Source organism: Microtus ochrogaster, chromosome 16 (assembly GCF_000317375.1).
Source record: "Microtus ochrogaster isolate Prairie Vole_2 chromosome 16, MicOch1.0, whole genome shotgun sequence".
In the NCBI taxonomy this organism is placed as follows: Eukaryota; Metazoa; Chordata; class Mammalia; order Rodentia; family Cricetidae; genus Microtus; species Microtus ochrogaster.
In genome coordinates, this window is record NC_022018.1 from 36,428,057 (window position 1) to 36,448,365 (window position 20,309).

At 41.4% G+C, this 20,309-nt stretch overlaps 1 protein-coding gene across 1 annotated transcript in view; it reads right to left on the minus strand.

The window, feature by feature from the left end:
- The window catches only part of Exoc2 (exocyst complex component 2), a 136,262-nt gene that overhangs the window by 57,727 nt on the left and 58,226 nt on the right, over positions 1 to 20,309 (minus strand). Inside the window, exons 12-19 of the mRNA XM_013349120.2 lie at positions 19,338 to 19,462; positions 10,037 to 10,102; positions 9,731 to 9,888; positions 9,182 to 9,303; positions 7,861 to 7,922; positions 2,928 to 3,008; positions 2,371 to 2,430; positions 1,597 to 1,658 (exon numbers count right to left, since the gene is read on the minus strand). Of these exons, the coding sequence (XP_013204574.1) occupies positions 1,597 to 1,658; positions 2,371 to 2,430; positions 2,928 to 3,008; positions 7,861 to 7,922; positions 9,182 to 9,303; positions 9,731 to 9,888; positions 10,037 to 10,102; positions 19,338 to 19,462 (736 nt within the window). The remainder of the gene's footprint in view (positions 1 to 1,596; positions 1,659 to 2,370; positions 2,431 to 2,927; positions 3,009 to 7,860; positions 7,923 to 9,181; positions 9,304 to 9,730; positions 9,889 to 10,036; positions 10,103 to 19,337; positions 19,463 to 20,309) is intronic.

Sequence of the window (20,309 nt, forward strand, 5' to 3'; positions counted from 1 at the left end):
ACTTGGGAGGCAGAGGCAGGTGGATCTGAATTAGAGGCCAGTCTGGTCTATAGAGCAAGTTCCAGAAAATCCCTGTCTCAAAAACACCAACCAAACAAAACAAGCAACAACAACAACAAAAATACGAATCTGAAAAAGAGTTGAAATATAAAGAAATGCTAATTAAAACAGCCCTAACTAACACAGAGTTACATATGATCAGAGCAGGAGATAAAGTTCGGAAATCCGCACCACCTGTTAGAATCCAGCAATGGAGGAATGAGAAATTCTAGCAAAGCATAAGAAAAGACTGACTTCACCAGATTGCAGATCTGGCTGTGATTAGTGATGCAATGTTCTGGTGGCATAGTGAGCCGAATACATACGATCATATCAAAAAAGACCTACAATAATTAAAAATGTGGGACTAAGGAGGTGGCCGTTGGTATAGTGCTTACCACCCAATGTGAGCAGCAGAGTTCAGCTCTCTATAACCCATATAAATACCAGGTGGGTATGACAGCTCACCTGTGCTCCCAGTACTTGTGAGGTGGAAACGGGCTAGTTAGGCATGCTGAGTCAGTGAGCTCTGGGCAAATGAATGACCCAGTCTATATATGGCAGGGACAGATCTGGGAAAAACATTCATCAGCTACTTCTGGCCACAAAGTACGCCCTCCCTGCCCCATTTCTTCCCCCCTTCCCCCCCCCCACACACGTAAACACACTGGGAATGTGCATATACATACAGATTTTTCAAAAAGGTATTTGTTCCCTAGAGACAATAGTTTTATATACCAAATGAACAAAATTTAATGCTAAGCATGGTGGTTTGAATAAGAATGTTCCCCATAAAGTCTTGTGTTTCAATGCTCATAGGGAGTGGCACTATTAGAAGGTGTAGCCTTGTTGGAATAGGTGTGCCCTTGTTGGATGTGTGTAAGTGCAGGCTTTGAGGTCTACGCTCAAGCTATATGCTCAAGCTATGCCCAGTACACAGGCTCTCCTTTTGCTGCCTTTGGATCAAGATGTAGAACTCTCAGCTCCTTCTGCAGCACCATGTCTGCCTGCACGCCACCATTTCAAAACAATGGTAATGGACTGAAGCTCTGAAACTATAAGCCACCTCAATTAAATGTTTTCCTTTATAAGCTCTACCATGGTCATGGTTGTCTTTTTCCAGCAATAGAAACCCTAACTAACACACAAGTAAATAGAAAAATTGCCAATTAGGTTCTGTAAACACTTATTTTAATACTATCTGTGTTAAAGCATGAACCTTAGGAGCATAGAAGTTTCAAATGCCAAGTGTCATCCAAAAAGACTGCACACAGGAGTTTCACATGCTAAGTATCAACCGGAAAGCTGCACATTAGAAAAATAAGGACAACAGCATTATGTGCTGCTCCATGTAACAGAGCCAGGAGAGAACAAGCATCTGTCAAGTCAGGGCAGGGTCTCAGAAGGCCAGGACCACAGAGAGTGAGGGCAATCCAAGCATATAGTAAGTTCACACCAACCTAGATTTCACGTGAGACCCCACCTCAGTTTGGAACGTATTTCTTACATTTTATTACTCTTAAATGCATCAATGAGATTAATTACATTTTTACTTACTGAGTAGTATCTATGTCTGCATCAGGCTTGGTGCTCAGTTGTTCTAGGCAGTATATAAAAACCTGGATTAAAAATAGCAAGTTTCAGTGGTATGAGTTTTCAGGTATCAATCTATTTTAATATTAAAACAATTTTATATAAATTAAAGCAGAACTGTCTGGCCAATAAAATATAAAGTAGGGGAGAGATACGTCTAGTAATGTAGGTGTGTAGGTGTGTGTGTGTGTGTGTGTGTGTGTGTGTGTGTGTATGTGTGTATGTGTGTATGTGCGAACTAAGTAGTAGAAATATATATACTCCATCAATGTCTAACTACAAAAGCGACAGAATATCATAAGCACTTTGAATCAACTTTTATGTATTTAGTTATGTTCTTGAATACATTTTAGGAGAAAGACTCCTTTTCTTTAATCGTTCACAAACATGCTCAATTTCATTTATGTACCTATGAAGCACTGGTCCCAAACAAACAGCTTTACAACTCTAGATGAATTATAAGCAACCAATTTTCATTCAGTTTACTCTGCCGTCTAAAGGATATGAATACAAAGTACCATGAAAACAGAACACAATATAATGAAATATACAGGCATTGCTAAAATAAACAAGAACTATTCCTACATTAAACTTTATCTGCATAGCCGACTTATTTTAAATGCTTTTGCACACAGATGAGATTTTAAGAGAACTCTTATTTAATAGTGATATGGACATTATCAATGGTGAATGATAGATCAGTGCATGGATTCAGTCTCGACCACTGCTTTTAGTTACCTGCATGATACTGATGCTTAGTTGGCAAACCTCCTCCTGGGTTTTAGGCTGTTGAAAGACCTATGAAGGATTTAGATAAAAAAGTTTTGATTTTGCTAAGCAAACAAAACGTTTTGCTTGAAATACTAGATGTAAAAGCTAAAACACGGAACACCACTCTGGGTGTCAGCACCCTCACTCTGAAGGGCTAGCCTTAGGCAGCTTCCTACCAGTGGGTTCTGATCCCCAGTTGGCTGGTGATATCCAAGTCAGACATTCAATCAGTCCACAAGAACTCTGCTCTACTCAAAGCTGCTGGACCACATTTTATCTGCTCAGCCTGCCTTGGATCCTGAACTCAACACATCGAAGTAGAATTAAACAAAAGCATTTAGATGACAGAACAGCTCTTGGATGTCAATGACTACTATTTATTGTAGTTCCCAGGCAAGGCATTTCTTTTCTTTTTGTTTTTACATCCCAACTACAGTTTCTCCTCCCTCTTCTCCTCCCAGTCCTTCCATACCAGGTAGGGTTTCTTAAGACTGGCTAAGGCATGTGGAAGAGCCGAAACTCACACTGGCTTCTCCGGGCTTGCAGTCGACAACACCCTTCAATGACTGCAGGGAGTGCACGATGCTCTGTTCAAACTGATACGGCTGAAAGAAAGAAAATCTCCTATTTATGGAGCTGAAAGCAACCAAAAGCTCAAGTCTCCGGAGTTACAGAAAAGAACAAAGACACAATCTGACCAGAAGTCTAAACGCAGTGGAGTGGAGACTGGCATGTTTCAAAAGGGTTAAATTTTGAGAGTAAGGCTTTTCTAATTCATGTAGAACTGATTAAAGTTTTTTAATTAAAATCGTTCTTTCATAGGAAACTTATAAGGAACAAATGTAAGGCATTCATACCTGAGGACTACATTGCATGCATATGATGTATGAGCTCAATTTTCTAGGTGGGCCACCTCTTATATTGCTCAGTCAAAGCTAAAGTTATAATAACCATCTGGAGGATGTACAGATCCTTGAAGCTGAGTAAGTCGCTGTACTCATTTTCTACGTACACTACATCAAAAACTGAAACTTGCAGCCTGCCTTTAATCCCAGAGCTCGGGAGGCAGAGGTAGGCAGGTCTGAGTTTGAGGCCAGCCTGGTCTACAAAGTTAAGTTCTAAAAGAGCCAGGGTCACATAGAGAAAGAAACACTGTCTTAAACAAAAAGAAAGAAAAGAAAAGAAAAAAGAAAAACAAACCGAAAAGAAAATAGAAGAAAAGGAAATGAATGGATAGAAAAGAAAAGAAGTGGGAACAGATTAACATCCTAGTGCCTGTGTTCTGTGATCACTCGAAGTTCACACGAGCAGATCTGATAGAATTCTCACTACATGCTTTTCCAAGTTGAGAGACATCCAACATGACAGTGACAGGTTTTTGTGTTGTTGCTGTTTTGTTTTTTATAGACATGAAACTGTAACTTAAACAGTAAGAAGCATCGTGGAGAAAATACTGGAGCTCATAGAGAATGGTGTGGGAGGCCAAAGTCCCTGAGAACAGGGAAAAAGGTATGAGGACATCATGACACACGAGAGGACAGCAAACCACAGGACTGAGGCCTCAGTAAGACAGTGAGTTGCTGGCACTGAACACAAGTGCAGAGAGGGATTAGGACCTAAGATTTGCAAGGGCTCTGAGCAAGGCCAAGACTAACACTGAACTAACACTCTGGGCAGGACATCTTCAGGAAGAACCAGAGCCACCAGTTTTTAGAGGGAGTTTGGGAAAAAGCAGAAGAAAAATCCATACACATCAAAAACAAAACAAACCAGTTTACTTTTCTAAAATAGGGCCTTGGTATTAATGTCACTATACTGACGCACACTGAAACCACTAGGAGCACCATGAAGAGTAGTTAAAAGTACAAGTGGGAAAAGGAAGAATAGGCTGAACCATAAACGCACAAAAAGCATTTGGAGTCACACTGTTCACTACTGCCGAGCATGTAGGAAGCCTGGGGTTTGAGCTGAAAGATTGCAAAACAAAGAGAGAACAAATGGTCAGATGGTGACCTGCTTAGTAGCCTACCGTCCACAGTAGGCACAGCTATCTAAGATTAAACAAAAATAGCAAGCACAATGTTGAGAATAAAAACTGAATGTCACCTGTGGGCAGTGAGACGCTGGCGTTCATGTGTGCTCACTTAGACATCATATGTTAGGATCTCAACTAGACTTCCGTACTCTTTACACCTATATTAGTACCATGAATGGACAGAAAATACCAGACCGCTTAGAGAGCAGCTTCAGCCAAGGCAGTAGTAAACAGTCTAAACGACTGCTTTTCCTATTCTAGAAACACCTGTCTGTTGTCAGTGAATCATCCACCTGTAGGAGGTTATCAAAACCATTCTAGTTCTGAAAGAAATCTCCAAATTAAATAAAAAAGAAAAAGGAAGGAAAAGAGGGGGGAAGGAGGCAGAAAGGGAGGGAGGGAGGGAACAGTATATCATAAAACAGTACACTTTCACCTGATCTGTTGTAGAGCCTTGGTGAGGATATAGCTAATGAGGGTCTAGCAGAGCAGCCATGCCCTCAAAGGCTCAGCACTCACTTCCAGAGCACATAGGGGGGTCCTTCCTAATCCCAGGCACAGCAAAGGGAGAAGCAAGCTTTCTCCTCAGAGGGTTAGATCAAAGTTCAGGGCATGTAAATGAGTCTGTCCTTAGGGTGCACATGCACAAAGGGTTGAGCTGCTCAGAGCTGGGATGTGGGCTCCTGCTCTCTAAGTCTTGACCCCTCTTTCCTCTTGAGAAAGTTCTGTGCTGAGCGGCTACAAAGGTCATCAGCATCATCAAGCCCACCACGACAGCTGCATTCTTCACCAGCATTTGCTAGAAGATGTTTTAGCTGACTCCAGATGCACCACTTCAGCGGTTTGTTGCACACAGCCCACAGGGTTTAGTTCTTTTTAACCCTGTGTGTATTCATGTGACGTCTGTGTGTAGCGAGGGCCAAACAAAATGAATTATCTTGTGGTTATTACTGCACTAGGGAAATCCAATTTTACAAACAGAATAGAGCTATGCTTCCCTAATAATAATCCAGTCATTTTCCAGGGTTCCCAGCAGAGTTCTACTCTGTGGTGCAGGCCACATGCTGACTTACTGACCAAGGTGCTAAAGCCAGCACCTGTGTTGTGCTGGAGGACTGTGTTGGTCAGCTTTTGTTTTTCATGAAACAAGGACTTTTAACTTTCTCAAACTGAACATACAGCTTTTTTTTTTTCTTCCTCTGTACAAAATTCATTTGAGACAGAGATCAAGCATGGAAATTAAGGTAACTTGATGTCTGCATGGTGCCCCAGTTGCTATAAGCATTAACTTAACAAATAAAATTCTTTGTCCAAAACTTTGTAGTTCGTGTCATGCTTTAGTGCGCAGAACCACATCTACTTCTAAGTCCACACTATAAAGGCATTCTGCTCAGTTTTGGTGAAGGGAGACTCGGGCCAAAAGGATTCTGGGTCTTCCCTAGGAGAGACTCTGACTCTCAGGAGGGCAGTGTTGACTCCTCCATGCCATCATTCAGAAGAGTGATGTGTGCTATGGGCATAAGCCGTAGAGGAAACATGAGATATCCCACGTCAGACAGCTTAAGAAGAAATTTTAACACAGCATCTCTTGTTGCTTAGATCTGCCAGTCACCCTGACACAGCACACAGTCATCTGAGGGAGAGCCTCAGCGCCGCAGCTGCCTGGATCAGATCAGCCTGTGGATGTCTGTGGAAGGCTGTATTGTTAACTGATATAGTAGGGCCCAGTACACTGTAGGCAGCACCAACCTAGACAAGCTGTTATGAACTATACAAGTGAATGGGAATATAAGCCTGCAGCCAGCCATCAAACATTCTGTCCCACGGTTCTTGCTTGATGTCACTGGCTGGGAACTGAGTTCCTTGACTAACGACATGCCAGGTGGAATAGCCTTGAATTCCTGCACTGACTTCCCGATGATGGGCTGTGACCTGGGCTTATAAGCTAAAGAATTCCTTTCTTCCCTAAGCTGCTTTCGGTCAGAGTACTTTAACACAGCAGCAGAGATAAAACTAGAAATTCAAATGACTTCAAAATATAATCAATATAAAAACTATCTTCTTAGTCTTTTACATATCTCAGGAAGTGATGAGCAAAGTACCACATGCACTCTTTCTCTACAGGGCTAGTGTGAGAACTAATCAAAGAATACTTTAGATTTAAATGCAAATAATGCGATCAACAGAACAAATCCAACCAATTAAGCATTTTAATCTAAAGATCCTCTGAAAAAATCCGTACTGATTATTAAAAATAATGAACTTTCTCAGCTCATCTCTTGCATGATTTAGCTTAGGAAACACTGGCGGTAGCTATGTCTTTTCTAAGCTTAAACAACACTGGCATCCATTTATACTGACCTGGAGTAGAGCCTTGAACTTCAAGGAGACAATCAGCCCCAGCTTTTGAAGTGAGACTACTTAGAGCCCATGCAGACTCCAGGAGAAGGAAAAATGCTGGGTGGGATCTCTGTTCCCAACTAACCAGTGGTTTATAATTTGTGGGGCCAAATCCACTTTATTCTTGGCAGAAACTACAAGCTCCAAACTCAGAACTTATTTTCTCTCCCTTGCAAAGGAGGACATGAAAGAAACTGGCAGTAGTCATACTGCCGAGTGGCTACTTTCTCAGGCTTGGGGACGTTTTCGGCCAACAGACTCTGAAGACAGTGGCTGTGGCGACTCAGACTGCTCTACGTTCCTCCTGACAGGAGTGAGGCTTAAAGGACCACCAGGATTGCCAGGCTGAAGCCGGTACAGAGGGTCACCCTGGGCACTGGCTGACGACAAGCTGTGTGGCCAGCATGAGGTAAGGCACCCACTGTTGTCCTGAGTAAGTCTCCGTTTCAGCGGCTACTCAGTCTCCATCAGACTGCCAGGCACCCCTCGAAAAGGCATGAAAACACGAAAAACTATGAAAAGTATTCTCGATGGCACTTAAAATTCTAAATCCACCCAGAAAGAGGATGTTTCTAGAACGAACACTCTAGAAATAGATCATGAGTCTGTTTGCTGCCTGACCTATGTAGAGCTGCCTGCACTGGCTTATGCCTCTCGCTTGGGTTTGTTTTAGCTTTGGGGACAAAACCATCATTCCTCTGGCTTGCATTTCTGAAAACTTCAAGTTGCTAAGCAATGCGGAATTAAGCACACTCTAGTTTTAAAAAGTAATGCAAACAGATGTAGTGATATAGTAGCGGTCCCGGCCAACACAGACTCTACTGTTTTCACTCATTTTAAATGTCTGTGATCAGCAGTAAGCGAAACTGACTTTGGGAATGGACATTTTAAGATCATGACACAATTTCTAGAAACCAGTTGGAGTTATAATGCAAAATGAACATGATCCTTAAGAAAATAAACACATTTCTCTTGCCTGTAACAAACATTAATGACTAACAATAAAATTAATTTAAACTTACTAGGGAAGTCAGTCCTTCATTGTCAACAATCCAATCTTCTTTTTCAGCTAATCTCTTTATTTCTACATGGAAAAGAAGGACACAAATACTTTCTATGATAACTGTCTCACAGAACTTCAACAAGACAAAAACATCCATGGGTTGTGGCTTTTAATTATTTTACATAAGTTTGTGAAAAAAGAGATACAATGCAATATTTACAGATTTGAGGACTTAGTTATGTGTTTTTCACATTTTCTAACAAATGGCTATTTTGTTTGTTTGTTTGTTTTTAGAAACAGTTTCTCTGTGTAGCCCTGGCTGTCCTGGAACTCACTCTGTAGACCAGGCTAGCCTTCAACTCAGAGATCTGCCTGCCTCTGCCTCCCAAGTGCTGGGAGGACTAAAAGCATGTGCCACCACCATGCTCATGCAAATACTTCTGGGCTTTTTTTTCTTTGTTTTTAGCAGCACAGCCTAATTTGGAGCTTTCTAGACTAGGAGCAAAGAAGCCCTTACAACAGTGATTACTCTCTCAGTATTCGTCACCAAGTGCCAGACGTGCAAAATCAGCCCCCAAGTGTAGTCTAGAGTCAGGGTGAGTCCTCCTTCTCACTCCTGAGTGGAGGCTGGCTCCCTCTTGAGGAATGGTACTTGCCCAAACCTTCAGCAGGGAGGCTTGCTGAGGTGAGGATGGAGGGGAATGTTTAGATTCTTAGCTGGATTCCATTCTCTTCCCTGACACGATGTACTATTAACTACCAATTCTACGTGCAGGGTCTTCCACACTTAAAGTCCTGGTGGCCTATGTTGTTTATAACAATGTTCTTATTTGTTTCTTTTTAAAAAACACATTTAATACTTCAACGGTCATGTTATAAAAATAACTTGGTAGCCTTTTGGTAGCTCTATATAGAAAATTCTGGAGATGTTTCAAAGTATAAAGAAAAACATGTATAATTTCTAGTATCCACAGAAACACTGCCAATCATGTTCTGATTTCATGTGATTTTAAAATTTACTTAGAAAATATCCACAAGTTTCTTAAACAGGGTCCGTATTTTACATAAACTTTTCTATCCAACAGCTTCTATTTAAAATTTGTTATTTTAAATAAATTCTTAGCTTCAAGTACATCCATCTTAACTTCTGCAGTGTCTTAAATCTCAACTAAATTATTTTTAAAAGGTACTTTTTAAAAAAAGGAAAAATTCTATTCTACAGTTAGAAATGAATAAATACATGCACATTTCCCTAACACTAGTTTTCTCTTATTTTCAAGGCTTTGGAAGCTTTCTAGGGTAACCTTGTCAAGTAAATGCTACTAATTTTCCTAACATACCTTCTGCTGTATGCTGCAACGTCACCATTATACAACGTATGCGGAGGTCCAAGATTAGGTCCTGGATAATCTGTAACATGTCATTGGGAATTTCCAGGGCAGTCAATGATTCATACGTCAGCCTGGCAAACAAATAAAACACAATACAAGAGAGTAAATGGGGCCCCAAGCAATCCCTGCCACTGCTTGGAACTATCCTGCAATTATGCCAAACAGAGCTTATGAGCAACAGCATGAGTGTTGAAAGCGGAAAGTGGAAAACGCAGCAGGGACTGTACAGGGTCCCTGCAATAGGTGGATGTGCATAAGTATGACACTCTCATCTAGCACTAACACCAGGAATGCTTAAGAGCTGCTTTGTTAGATTGTAAGTGAGAAATAGGCAAAGCAGCAGGACAGAGAAATAGAAAGTTGATTCTTGGTTGACATGTTAAGCAACACATTCTACTCTAGGGTGTTGACTGTTTTCAAAAAGCACGAAAGCAAACAAATGCATGTAAACCCACCAAGCCCTTTCAATGCGCATGGCTCCCATGGGTCCACACTTACCGTATGGTCTGGATTACATGTGCGAGCCACTGCCCTGAGAGCTCTGCCTGCACCTCCCAGCCTCCATACTGCCTTCCATCACCCTCTCTGAGGCTGAGTGGGAGCAGGGCTCCCCGGATCAGCTTCACCAGGGATTGCATAACTTCTTGAATCATTTTCTAGAAAAGCAAAAGCAAAACTGCATTATGATCATCAGTCTGGGAAAGCTTGAGCTGAATGATCAAACGCATCTTGCCTATAAAGTTCTCCACAACGTTGGGGAGAAAACCCAGTGCCCTGAAGAGTTGACTCTCATCCCTCGCTTACCTTGAAGTCATTTTGTCTCTGCCTTACATTCTTGGATCTTTCAATCTGGCCTGACTTCTCAGCAGTCTGGGAAATTGGAAAACAAACACGTATTAGTTCTCTTTTAGAAATAACCTAGAAAAGTTAAGAAATGCTTTAACATCTATACATGAAGACATGAAACTTAACCTGAAATAAAATGCTAAGACATAACCAGAGAAATCTTTCTTATTCCAAAAGAAGCTAGCCTGCCTCTTTCTAAGTTCTGGTATGAATCTATGTACAAACCCAATAAACAAGTTGAAACTACAAATTTTGTAGTTGCACTGGGTGTGCCATTTTCATCAGCAATCGACACAACTAAACCCCAGTGTATCATGTCTATGCTGGTGTTCTTCCCATCATGTCTCAGGAACAAAGGAAGAGTAAACTTTGAATTAGTGAAGTGATCCCCAGGACATCTGCTCCATTTCTTCCATAAATATTTATTATAAACACAAGTACTACATCTGCTACTTTACTTTTATTTATAAATCATTGTCTTCTCTACAGTGTACCTTAGAGAATACATCCTACCATTCTAGAATCATTTATTTCTGTTTACTCATAAAGCCTATGTTTTTCTTTATGTAATGTGTGGAAGACTGTTTTCATGGCTAAGAGAAATCTGTTCAACAAGAATTCTTGTAGTTTTTTATTAATAAATGTTCTGACAACCAAATATTACTACATAAAATACCCTAAAATGCCAAGCTTATGATCTTTTCAGATAAAGAAGCAATAACAAAATTAAACACTGCAAAACCAAACTCTTGATACTTCATTAATACAACACAAAACTGTTAAGTTTAAAAACTTAGGCACTAGCCAGACAGTGATGGTGCATACCTTTAATTCCAGCACTCAGGAGGCAGAGGTAGGAGGATCTCTGTGAGTTCAAGGCCAGCCTGGTCTACAAGAGCTAGTTCCAGGATAGGCTCCAAACTACAAAGAAACCCTGCCACAATAAAAAAAAAGTAAATAAATAAATAAATAAATAAGAAAATTCAGATACTGTTGATTAAGGTTAAAGATATGTCAAAAGACTCTTCAAGCTAAATATTTAGGCATATCATAAATAACTGCAGCATTCCCTTGAAGCTAATGTGGGAATATAAGTAATGCTTTATCTAAGCATACATACAACACACATTCTAGAGACACAACATGTGGAGCTGAGTTCTACATGAGTGTTATTGACGAGAATGGGTGAAATGGGTAGAGTGTTCTAAGAACCAGCACTCAATATACATACAGCAATACCCTTTAACTCACATGTGTCTTAAAACTTCATGTAAGCTGAAGCTTTGATCACTTTTCCTGTGTGAAAATACACTTTTGCTTTCAAACCTAAAAATGCAAACTGCAGGTTTACCTATTAATCACGGAAAAAGCTAACTCCTGAAAGCACTGCCTTATGCCACTCCGAATGTTTTGCTAAACAAGATAGATTATATCTTTATTTTCAATACAAATGAGAAATACCCAGAGCATAGCAAGCAGGAACGTGCCAAGATTAAGTGTTCCGTAATAAGCAAGCTCTGGGTCAGCCTGAGTGTTGCAAGGGGCAGACCATGTGCACAGGTGAGATGCTGCTGCAGCCAGGAAGGTAGCACACAAAAAATGCTTCTCTTCTACACTGCCAAACCACAGGGCTCTACTGACCTCATTTCTGCTCTGTCCAGCTCACTGATACACAGCAGCCTTCCCGATGCTGCTATTTGTCAGATCTCAGTTGGAACACATTTTTCTCTTTTATCTTCTCTCACTAATTTTGCCTATAGCTTCAGATACTATCTCCCATATGGGTACCTGCAGACCAAACCCTCTGAGACTCATCGATCTCAATTACCTACTAACTCTTGAATAATTCACAGGAACCTTGTGAATGCATGCAGCACAATAAGGAAACCTGTCATGTTTCCTCCAAGATACTTTGTGAATGGCATCTGCTTAGCGAGAAACCTGCTTCATTGCTGTATCTGCATGCTTGCCTTCAGTTCTCCCCAGGATCCACCAGCAAGACCTGCATACTGCCTCTGAATGCAAACTGCACCACTACTTTCTCTCTACTTCCACTGACAACACCTGTCCCATCCCTACTCCTCCTGCACACACAGTCCTACGGCTTCTTCCCATGATTCCCTCCAAAAGGCAGCTGGCCCACTGACATGGAAGCCTGCTAGGACCTGTGCATGCCAGGGCTCTCCTTGGAGCCTCCCCTTGATGATACATGTGCTGTGTGAGCTTCTTTGTCTACTTCTTATATGCTAAGGTTCAGTTGAGAGATTATGGCTTTGAGTCCATTTTCCTTTGCATCCTACTACTGACCATCTTCATTACAAGTCTGGCTTTGTCCTTTTGATAGATATTCACAGAATTAAGATAAGTTTTTAGAAATTAACTTTTAATTTAACTTAATTTAATCGGCTTATTCAAGAGGGGAAGTCATTGTTTTATTTACATAGTATCTTTAGCATTTTAGAATGGACTTATGCATGCACGCTACATGTATGCACATGTGTGTATATAGTCTGCATATAAGTGTGTGTACCAGTACCTGGCATACTGTGATTAAGATACTGTTCTGAACATGCTTTCAAAAGCATTCCTACCTCCAATCTGTGCTGATCTAAATGCTTCCCCAAATCACCGAGGTATCCAGTCTCGTGACAGACTAGCCAGCCACCAGGATATATCATACTATACTTACTGTACTTACTACACTTCGCTATGCTACACCACACTACACACACTACACTGCACAAAACTACACCACACTACACTATACTGCACACACTATATTATACCACACTACACTATACTGCACACACTACACACACTACACTGCACCACACTATATTACACCACACTATACTATACTACACTATACTGCACATGCTACACCACACTACACTATACTGCACACACTACACTGCACCACACTACATTACACCACACTATGCTATACTACACTATACTGCACATGCTACACCACACTACACCACACACACTGTACACTATACTACACTATGGCTCCTGAAAAGCCTGGTGAACTCAGGTCTTTCTTAGAGACAGAACTGACAACAAAATGGAGAGCAGAGGGTTGAGAGTTTTGTGTGGTGGCGACAGTTTCTGATAGTTTTGATATTATAGAACTGAGCAATCCCGGTAAAGAAGAAAGGTTCATAATATCTGCCCTTTATAAAAGCAAATCTAACTTTTCAGCTTTTAATAAAATGTATATTTGCTTAAAGTTCTAGGACTTGAAAAATGTTGACTCCTAATGTTTGGCAATTATTTGGTGCTTTAAAATAGACTACATTGAAGCACACCCACAGTGAGACAGTGTTGGTACCCATTTCGTTAACTAAAGCCTCAATTCTTTCCTGCACACACAGACCAAAACCAGTTTGTGGTGAGCCCAACGGCAGATTTCACTGTTCTGATTCACATGGGCCCAAATAGGTGAAGAAGTGACTATTGTTTAAACTGCTAGAAACTTCTGACGAATGGCCTCTTAATAACCCAGGTAGTTCTACAATAAGAGAAATAGGACACTGACGTGAAGTGTGTTTAAAGTTCTCCGATATCAATTATCTAAAGTGCCAAGCCTCCTCCCAGTGTCAACTCAACCATGTTTCTGGTTTCACTCTCCAGCTCTTCTGCTTCTTGCTACTTTCCTGCGGTGGCTTCCAAGCTTCTCAATGGAGAAGAAACGCTCTAAAAATGTGCTGAGTTATGGACGTAAATAGAAACATCACAGGCCAGCCAATTCAGCAGACGAATTAAGATAAACTTCTTTTCATTTCAACAGTATGTTGTCATAAAATCCGAAGGAGGTCGCAGGCTTCATCGACAACCAAATGTTTACATATTTACTCTAGGTAGGACCTATATGGAAGTGTGTTCTCTTTTAACTGATATAGCAAAAGATCAAAACCATTTGTCAACTTTATGATTCCTGAAAGACAGAAACCAAGTACTCTGCATGTGCGGCGTGCCACCTATAAGAAATGATGCAGCTGGGAGGCGGTGGTGCATGCCTTTAACCGCAGCACTCAGGAAGCAAAGGCAGGCAAATATCTTTACTCAAGGCTAGCCTGGTCTAAAGATTGAATTCCAGGACAGCCAGGACTACACAGAGAAACTCTATCTTGAAAAAACAAAACAAAACAAAAAAAAAAAAACAAAAAGAAATGATCTGAATTACTGGAATAAAACACTTGGCTGGAATAAAATCTATTTTCTAGGGGACTTGTTTTTCTCATGAATTAATCTACCCTGACATTCTTTTGTGCTACTGTAGAAGTTCATCGGTCTGCTACTTCCCACCACTACTAAATCTTGTTTACACGTATGTGCCAGGCCAATGTCATTTCAAATACTGGAATAATTCTGATGGGGGACATAACACTAGGGATCAGACTTTGGGCTTACTGCTTTTTAGACAAGTCAACCACCGGGTTGCAGTCTCCAAAACTTAGGAACACAGTTTTCCACAGAGTATCTATGCGCCGTTTCTCCTCAAGATCTGTACTTGAAGAGATAGATGATAATGCCACTCTTCACCAGCAGTAAGCTTCACACCCTCCCAGATGGGGACAGATGCATACTGTGACTAAGATTCTCAGTAAATGTGAGAAACTGCAAGGGAAGTGCTGCTCGTCACATACACAAGACCTGTAGACCAGAAGAGGCCAAGGTGGAGTACAGAGGTCCAAAGGGAACTACAGAAAAGGACTTATGACCTGCCCTTCCCAACACACCAGAATCCTAGGACTGCAGAGTCTGCAGAGACCAAAGGCACCCCAAGAAACCTGCAAAAGCCCGAGGTCCGAGAACTTCCCCTTTTAATTCAGAGTAGCTGTGCCAGCAAACCATTCCATAAGTGCTGCCTCTATTGCTTACTTCCTATCATACTCTTGACTCTGTAACTTAAGACAGTTTTGCTTGTATATTGCTCCGTAGGCTCTTCGGGCTGCTGTTTATCTTCTCCACCCAGTTTACTATGGCATTCGGCCGCTCTCCAGCACATCTCACATACTCACTCTCAGTCCTACACTTTTTCTTCTTTCTCTCACACTTCCCCCTCGTCCTTTTCCTTCTTGATTGTAAGCTTCCACATATTTAATACTTTCTATGATACATGGACCCAACAGCATCCCAACTCCCTCCCCTCTCCTCAGCTACTTTACCCACTTCATTTTTTTGAAGTTGATCTAATCCTTGACTTTTATCTTTATCAACCCTACTTTCTCCCACTTCCAATCTTAGTAACTAAAATCCGCATCTACTCCATACCATGCTTGGCTGTGTATCCTCCAGGAGCTACTGAAGTCAAAGGGACCACTGTTATTAATTGGCTAATATGTCTTTTGCACAGTGGTAATAGCAAGCAGATGTGGCTGTTCTTCCAGCTAATAATTTACTCAAGGCATAATACAGTGTTTACAACAGATAACCATAAACTCCTAGACCGAGGAATTATTTTATAAACTACACATTCAATTCTACCATACCCGAGTCCCACCTAAACACTGCAAATACTTCATTCAACAGCTGAGAAAAAATATACAAAACAACACCAGATGTATAAATTACAATGCAGTAACAAAAGAAACTGAGTAAGACAGCATAGAGCTTCCAAAAATTATTAACCCTACAACAATGCCATCTAGTGAGAGTAAGTTAAACAAAATTCCAGATAGAGAACTCAGAATAATTTCAGCTATGTTCAAAGACACAAGCAAATAGCTGAATAAATAAGGAAGGTGATACACGACATGAAGAAGGAATTCAACTAAGAGAACACTAAAATGTTGAAACAAAAACATTAAGTTCAAAAAAATTCTATGGAGTCTCAGGAACTCAATGAACTTCAATGAATCAAGGAAGGAGAGGACAGACTATCTGGAGTTTAGGGCAAAGTAGAGAAGCTTGAACAATTTAACACAGACAAAGGTAACTAATAAGATGGTACATCTGAAGATACTTGACAATCTGAAAAGCCCAAACCTAAAGACACCTGGCAAAGGAGAAAAAAATCTTGTTCAAAAGGCATAGGAAGCATTTTCAAAGAAAACATAATAGAAAACACCCAGAGTTAGGAAAAGAGATGCCACTCAGTACATAGGGGTATTTAGGGTACCAGACAGACAAGAACAGGAAGGAACCTCCTTGTGTCGGATCATAATAAAAACACTAACTATTTAGAGAATAAAAAAATATTGAGAGCAACAAGAGAGAACACCAAGTCACACGAGAAAACAGCCCATTAGAATATAAGTAGACTATGAGTCTGAAACCTTAAAAGCCACAATGGCTCCAACAACAACTGTCTACACAGACATATATACATACATATATAATAAAGTGACCTATCATAACTGGAGGAAAAATAAAAACAGAACGAAGATATTTATGACACTAAGCTCTACGGATGATACTTTGAGGGATACTTCAGACTAAAGAGAAAACGGTTCCACAGACGAGCCACAGGAAGGATGGCCTGCACTAGAAATATAGTTAAGCAAGAGAATAAGGAGGAAAGAAAACACTATGAGATCAACAGGACGGTAGGAATCAGAATACTGATGGTCTCAGTTCCCCCATTCCAAAAGCACAAGCTAGTACACTGAACCAAAAAGCAAAGACTGTCTATTTGCTGCCCCCAAGGAATGTACCTCCCTCTAAAGACAGACAGCACCTGCAGATAAAGGGTGGAGGTTCATATTCCCAAGCAAATGAACCTCGGAAACAAGCAGGTATCACTTGGCTGATATCCCAATTTAGTAATGTTTTTAGGTAATACATGAATTCCAGAGCTATCTGTTGTATTACCAAACAAACAAACAAACAACAACAACTTGAGGCCTTGGTGGTGTCTGGGAGGCCATGCCACTGCCAGAACCATCCCAGTCTGAGTAACCAGTGCTTCCACCCAGAGCCAGGATGCCATCTGGGCCGAAGTTGCTGCTGTCTGAGTCCACTGTCCAGCAGTAGCTGGGGTCTATGCTGATGTCTGTGGCCCATGTCACCTCAGGGATCCACAGGAATCACGCATGATAAAATTAGAGGATCATCCTGAGTCAGCCCCGCCCTTTGCTGGCCCTGCCTCTCTCTAGACACTGCAGCAAGAGAGCTAGCTGGCCCTGACCCTCATTGGGAGAGCTGACCCCTGTCAGAAGAGATGGCTCCATTCCTCACCACAGGTAAGAGAACCAGCACTGAGAGCATAGGTGTAGGGGAGCTGGCCCCACCCCCTTGCCTGAGGCAGGTGACCCCAATGGCCTGGAATGACCAGCTCAGCTACCACACAGGCCCACAGCCAGGCCTTGGGTTGGCCCACCCTAACATCTACCCCATCTAGAACCTGCTGGAGCTGGTGAAGGGACAGGGCCTGTGGAACAATACCCACAGGATCTCCATGACATTTAATTATCATGGACAGGTTGGTTTTACTCCAGAGGTGTGGGCATCATTAAATATACATATCAACTAATGTTATAAATTGTATTAAGGGTTGAGATCTCAAGGACAGAAATTATCACATGGTCATCTTGATAGACACAGAAAAGGCTTAACAAAATTCAGCATCCTTTCCTGTTAAAAGTTGTGAAAATTCCAGTGACAATCTTCAATAGAAAAAGAAAAATTTTAAATTCACATGGAAGTAAAAAAGATCCCAGAGAGCCAAAGCAATCCTGAGCAAAGATAGTAACTGCTGAAGGTAAAACTATACCTGATTTCAAACTATACTGTAGAGCCATAGTCATGCAAACAGCATAACACTGGCATAACAACAGACATGAAGGTCAATGGAAAATAACAGACAGCCCAGATATAAACCTCATACCCATAGCCACTTGATTTTTGACAAAGGTAACAAATATACAACACTGGAGAAAGGACAGCATCTTAACAAACAGCACTGCAAAAATTCAATGTCTATATGCAGATGAAACCAGATCCTTGTACAAAACTCAACATCAAATGGCTCACGGACCTCAACAGGAAACCTGGCACTCTGAAACTGCTGGAGGAAAAAGAGGGAGCACACTTCTAAATAAAGGCATAGGTAAAGTCTTTCTGATACAAAGTCAATCGCTCAGGAAATAGGCCAGTAATTGTGCTACTTTCAACCTTGATCAGAAAAGCTTCTTTCTCTAGTGGGCAGAGACTCAAAATTGGTCAAAGAGCCAAGAACAAGTGATGGAGTGCTCAGTCCTAAAGGGACACCTGCAGAAGAGGATGCAGAATGAATTGAGGGGCAGAAGACAGAGGAGTGCTGTGAGCACGTCCTCTCAACATGCCATGCCTACTGACCCTGAACTCACAACAGCTGCGGTTACTCCAAGACCGACACAAAATCAAGTCCATAAAACTCAAGCAGGAGGGGCACAGCTCATGAGGCTCCAACCCTACCCCAGGAGCTACTGGCAGATGTTGGTGGCTGAGGGAGAGACACCTTTTTCTTTGAGGATATGTACCCCGTAAGGCTAAAACCGACACTAGTGAATGTCCAATGCCATGTGTATAGATAAGACTAACTGGGCTCTGTGGGGGGTGGGAGGAGACACAGGATCAGGGCTGCTTGATGACATTGGGAAGGGGCTGTTGTGAGCAGCTGAGTGAGTTAGCCAGAGAATAGGTGTGGATATGATCAAAATAATTGTTTACATATGCGAAATTCTCAAAGAATAAATTGAAAACATTATGTTAAAAAGATACTCACTAAATGTTGACCCTAAAAATGCAGAGGCTTATAAAACAAATAAACCGAGCCAGGGACCAGACGACTTGTGTCAGTACTAAGTTCTTTCCCCTGTGGCCGAGCTCCAGCGGTCCTCCTGGACTATCCTTTGGTCGCACATAATAGCATCCACACAATTTGGTCTGACTGACCTTCCACTTGACTGTGAATCTCGAAAACAAAGTCTAGTTCTCTTTTTAGATGTGTATCTCATTTAACCCTTAGAACCACTTGCAGAGCAGGAGAGCCTTGCTAGTCTGTTTAGTTCCAGACAATCGCATAACGAGCTCAAAGTCCCAGGGGTTTAGAACGCATTTAATTGATCTAAAAAGGTGAAAATGGTTAGCTTGGTGGGTGGTGTTTTTATTTACTTGCGAGTTTCTTTTATAATAAAGTTTATAAATTTTAAAGAAAGTGGATAAAGGTGTGAAGACTTTTAAGTCTTGAAAAGAGAACCTCAAAACCTTAAGTTTTAAGACCAGAAATTCAGTGACCCAGTTCCACCTGTAGGCAGAAGTGCATACAAACCTCACTGAAAAGACTTCCATTAACATATGAAATCCAGAGTTTCCAGAAGTTAGGCAGCTGACTTAACACAAGCTTCGTTAATTTTTCAACAAATGCCACTCTGTGGGGAGTTTTGTACCTCCATGCTAAAGGATAAAAGAATAAAACATTATAAATACATAGTTGAATCAAGAAGAAAAACGTGCTGAAACAGTGACCTCCGCCTCCTTCCCTTCTTCCTGATAAGGCATTTCCTTAGGCCTCCTACTGGCAGCACCAGGCAGGGGGACAGAGGGACAGCAGCTGCCAAGACCTCAGAGGTCAGTGCTTCATCCTTGTCCTCAGGGTTGTTAGTTTTTCTTTAAAACGTCAAACATGGGGGCTAGAGATGGCTTAGAGGTTGAGAGCACTTGTTCTTGCAGAGGACTGGGGTTCAATTCCCAACACTCACATAGTGTTTGTAATTCCAGTTCCTGGGGATCTGACACCCTATTCTGACCCACAGGGACAGAAGTATAAGGTGAAAAGTATACCAAAACCTCATTTAATAGAAGAAAAGAAAGGGAGAAATTCATGAATACTAGCCGTTTTCAGGTTGTCCTACCTTTAGCTATGAGATCATCGTGCCCTCTATGGGTTCCTCTCTACCTCCTCATTCCTTACACAGTAGCCACCAGGAACACCCTGGGGTCCAGTCCTAACCCTTACTTGGCCTCAGCGTAGGGTATTCATTCACTCTATAACCAAACCCAGGCTTCTTTACAAGCTATCCCAAGGGTTGCCTTGTGGCTCAGTATCAGAAATTTGTGCAGCATGCATAATACAGGTTATTCCATCCTAGGCTGAAAACAGTGAAGGCAGACAAAAATAAAGAAACACCAGACAAAAAGTGTTGGTGTTTGCATTCCAGTGACGGAGGGGCTCTGCTGATTTATTTTAAAATGCTTATTACCATCCTGACTTGCTAATAGACCTCCAGAAAATAAGCTTTCA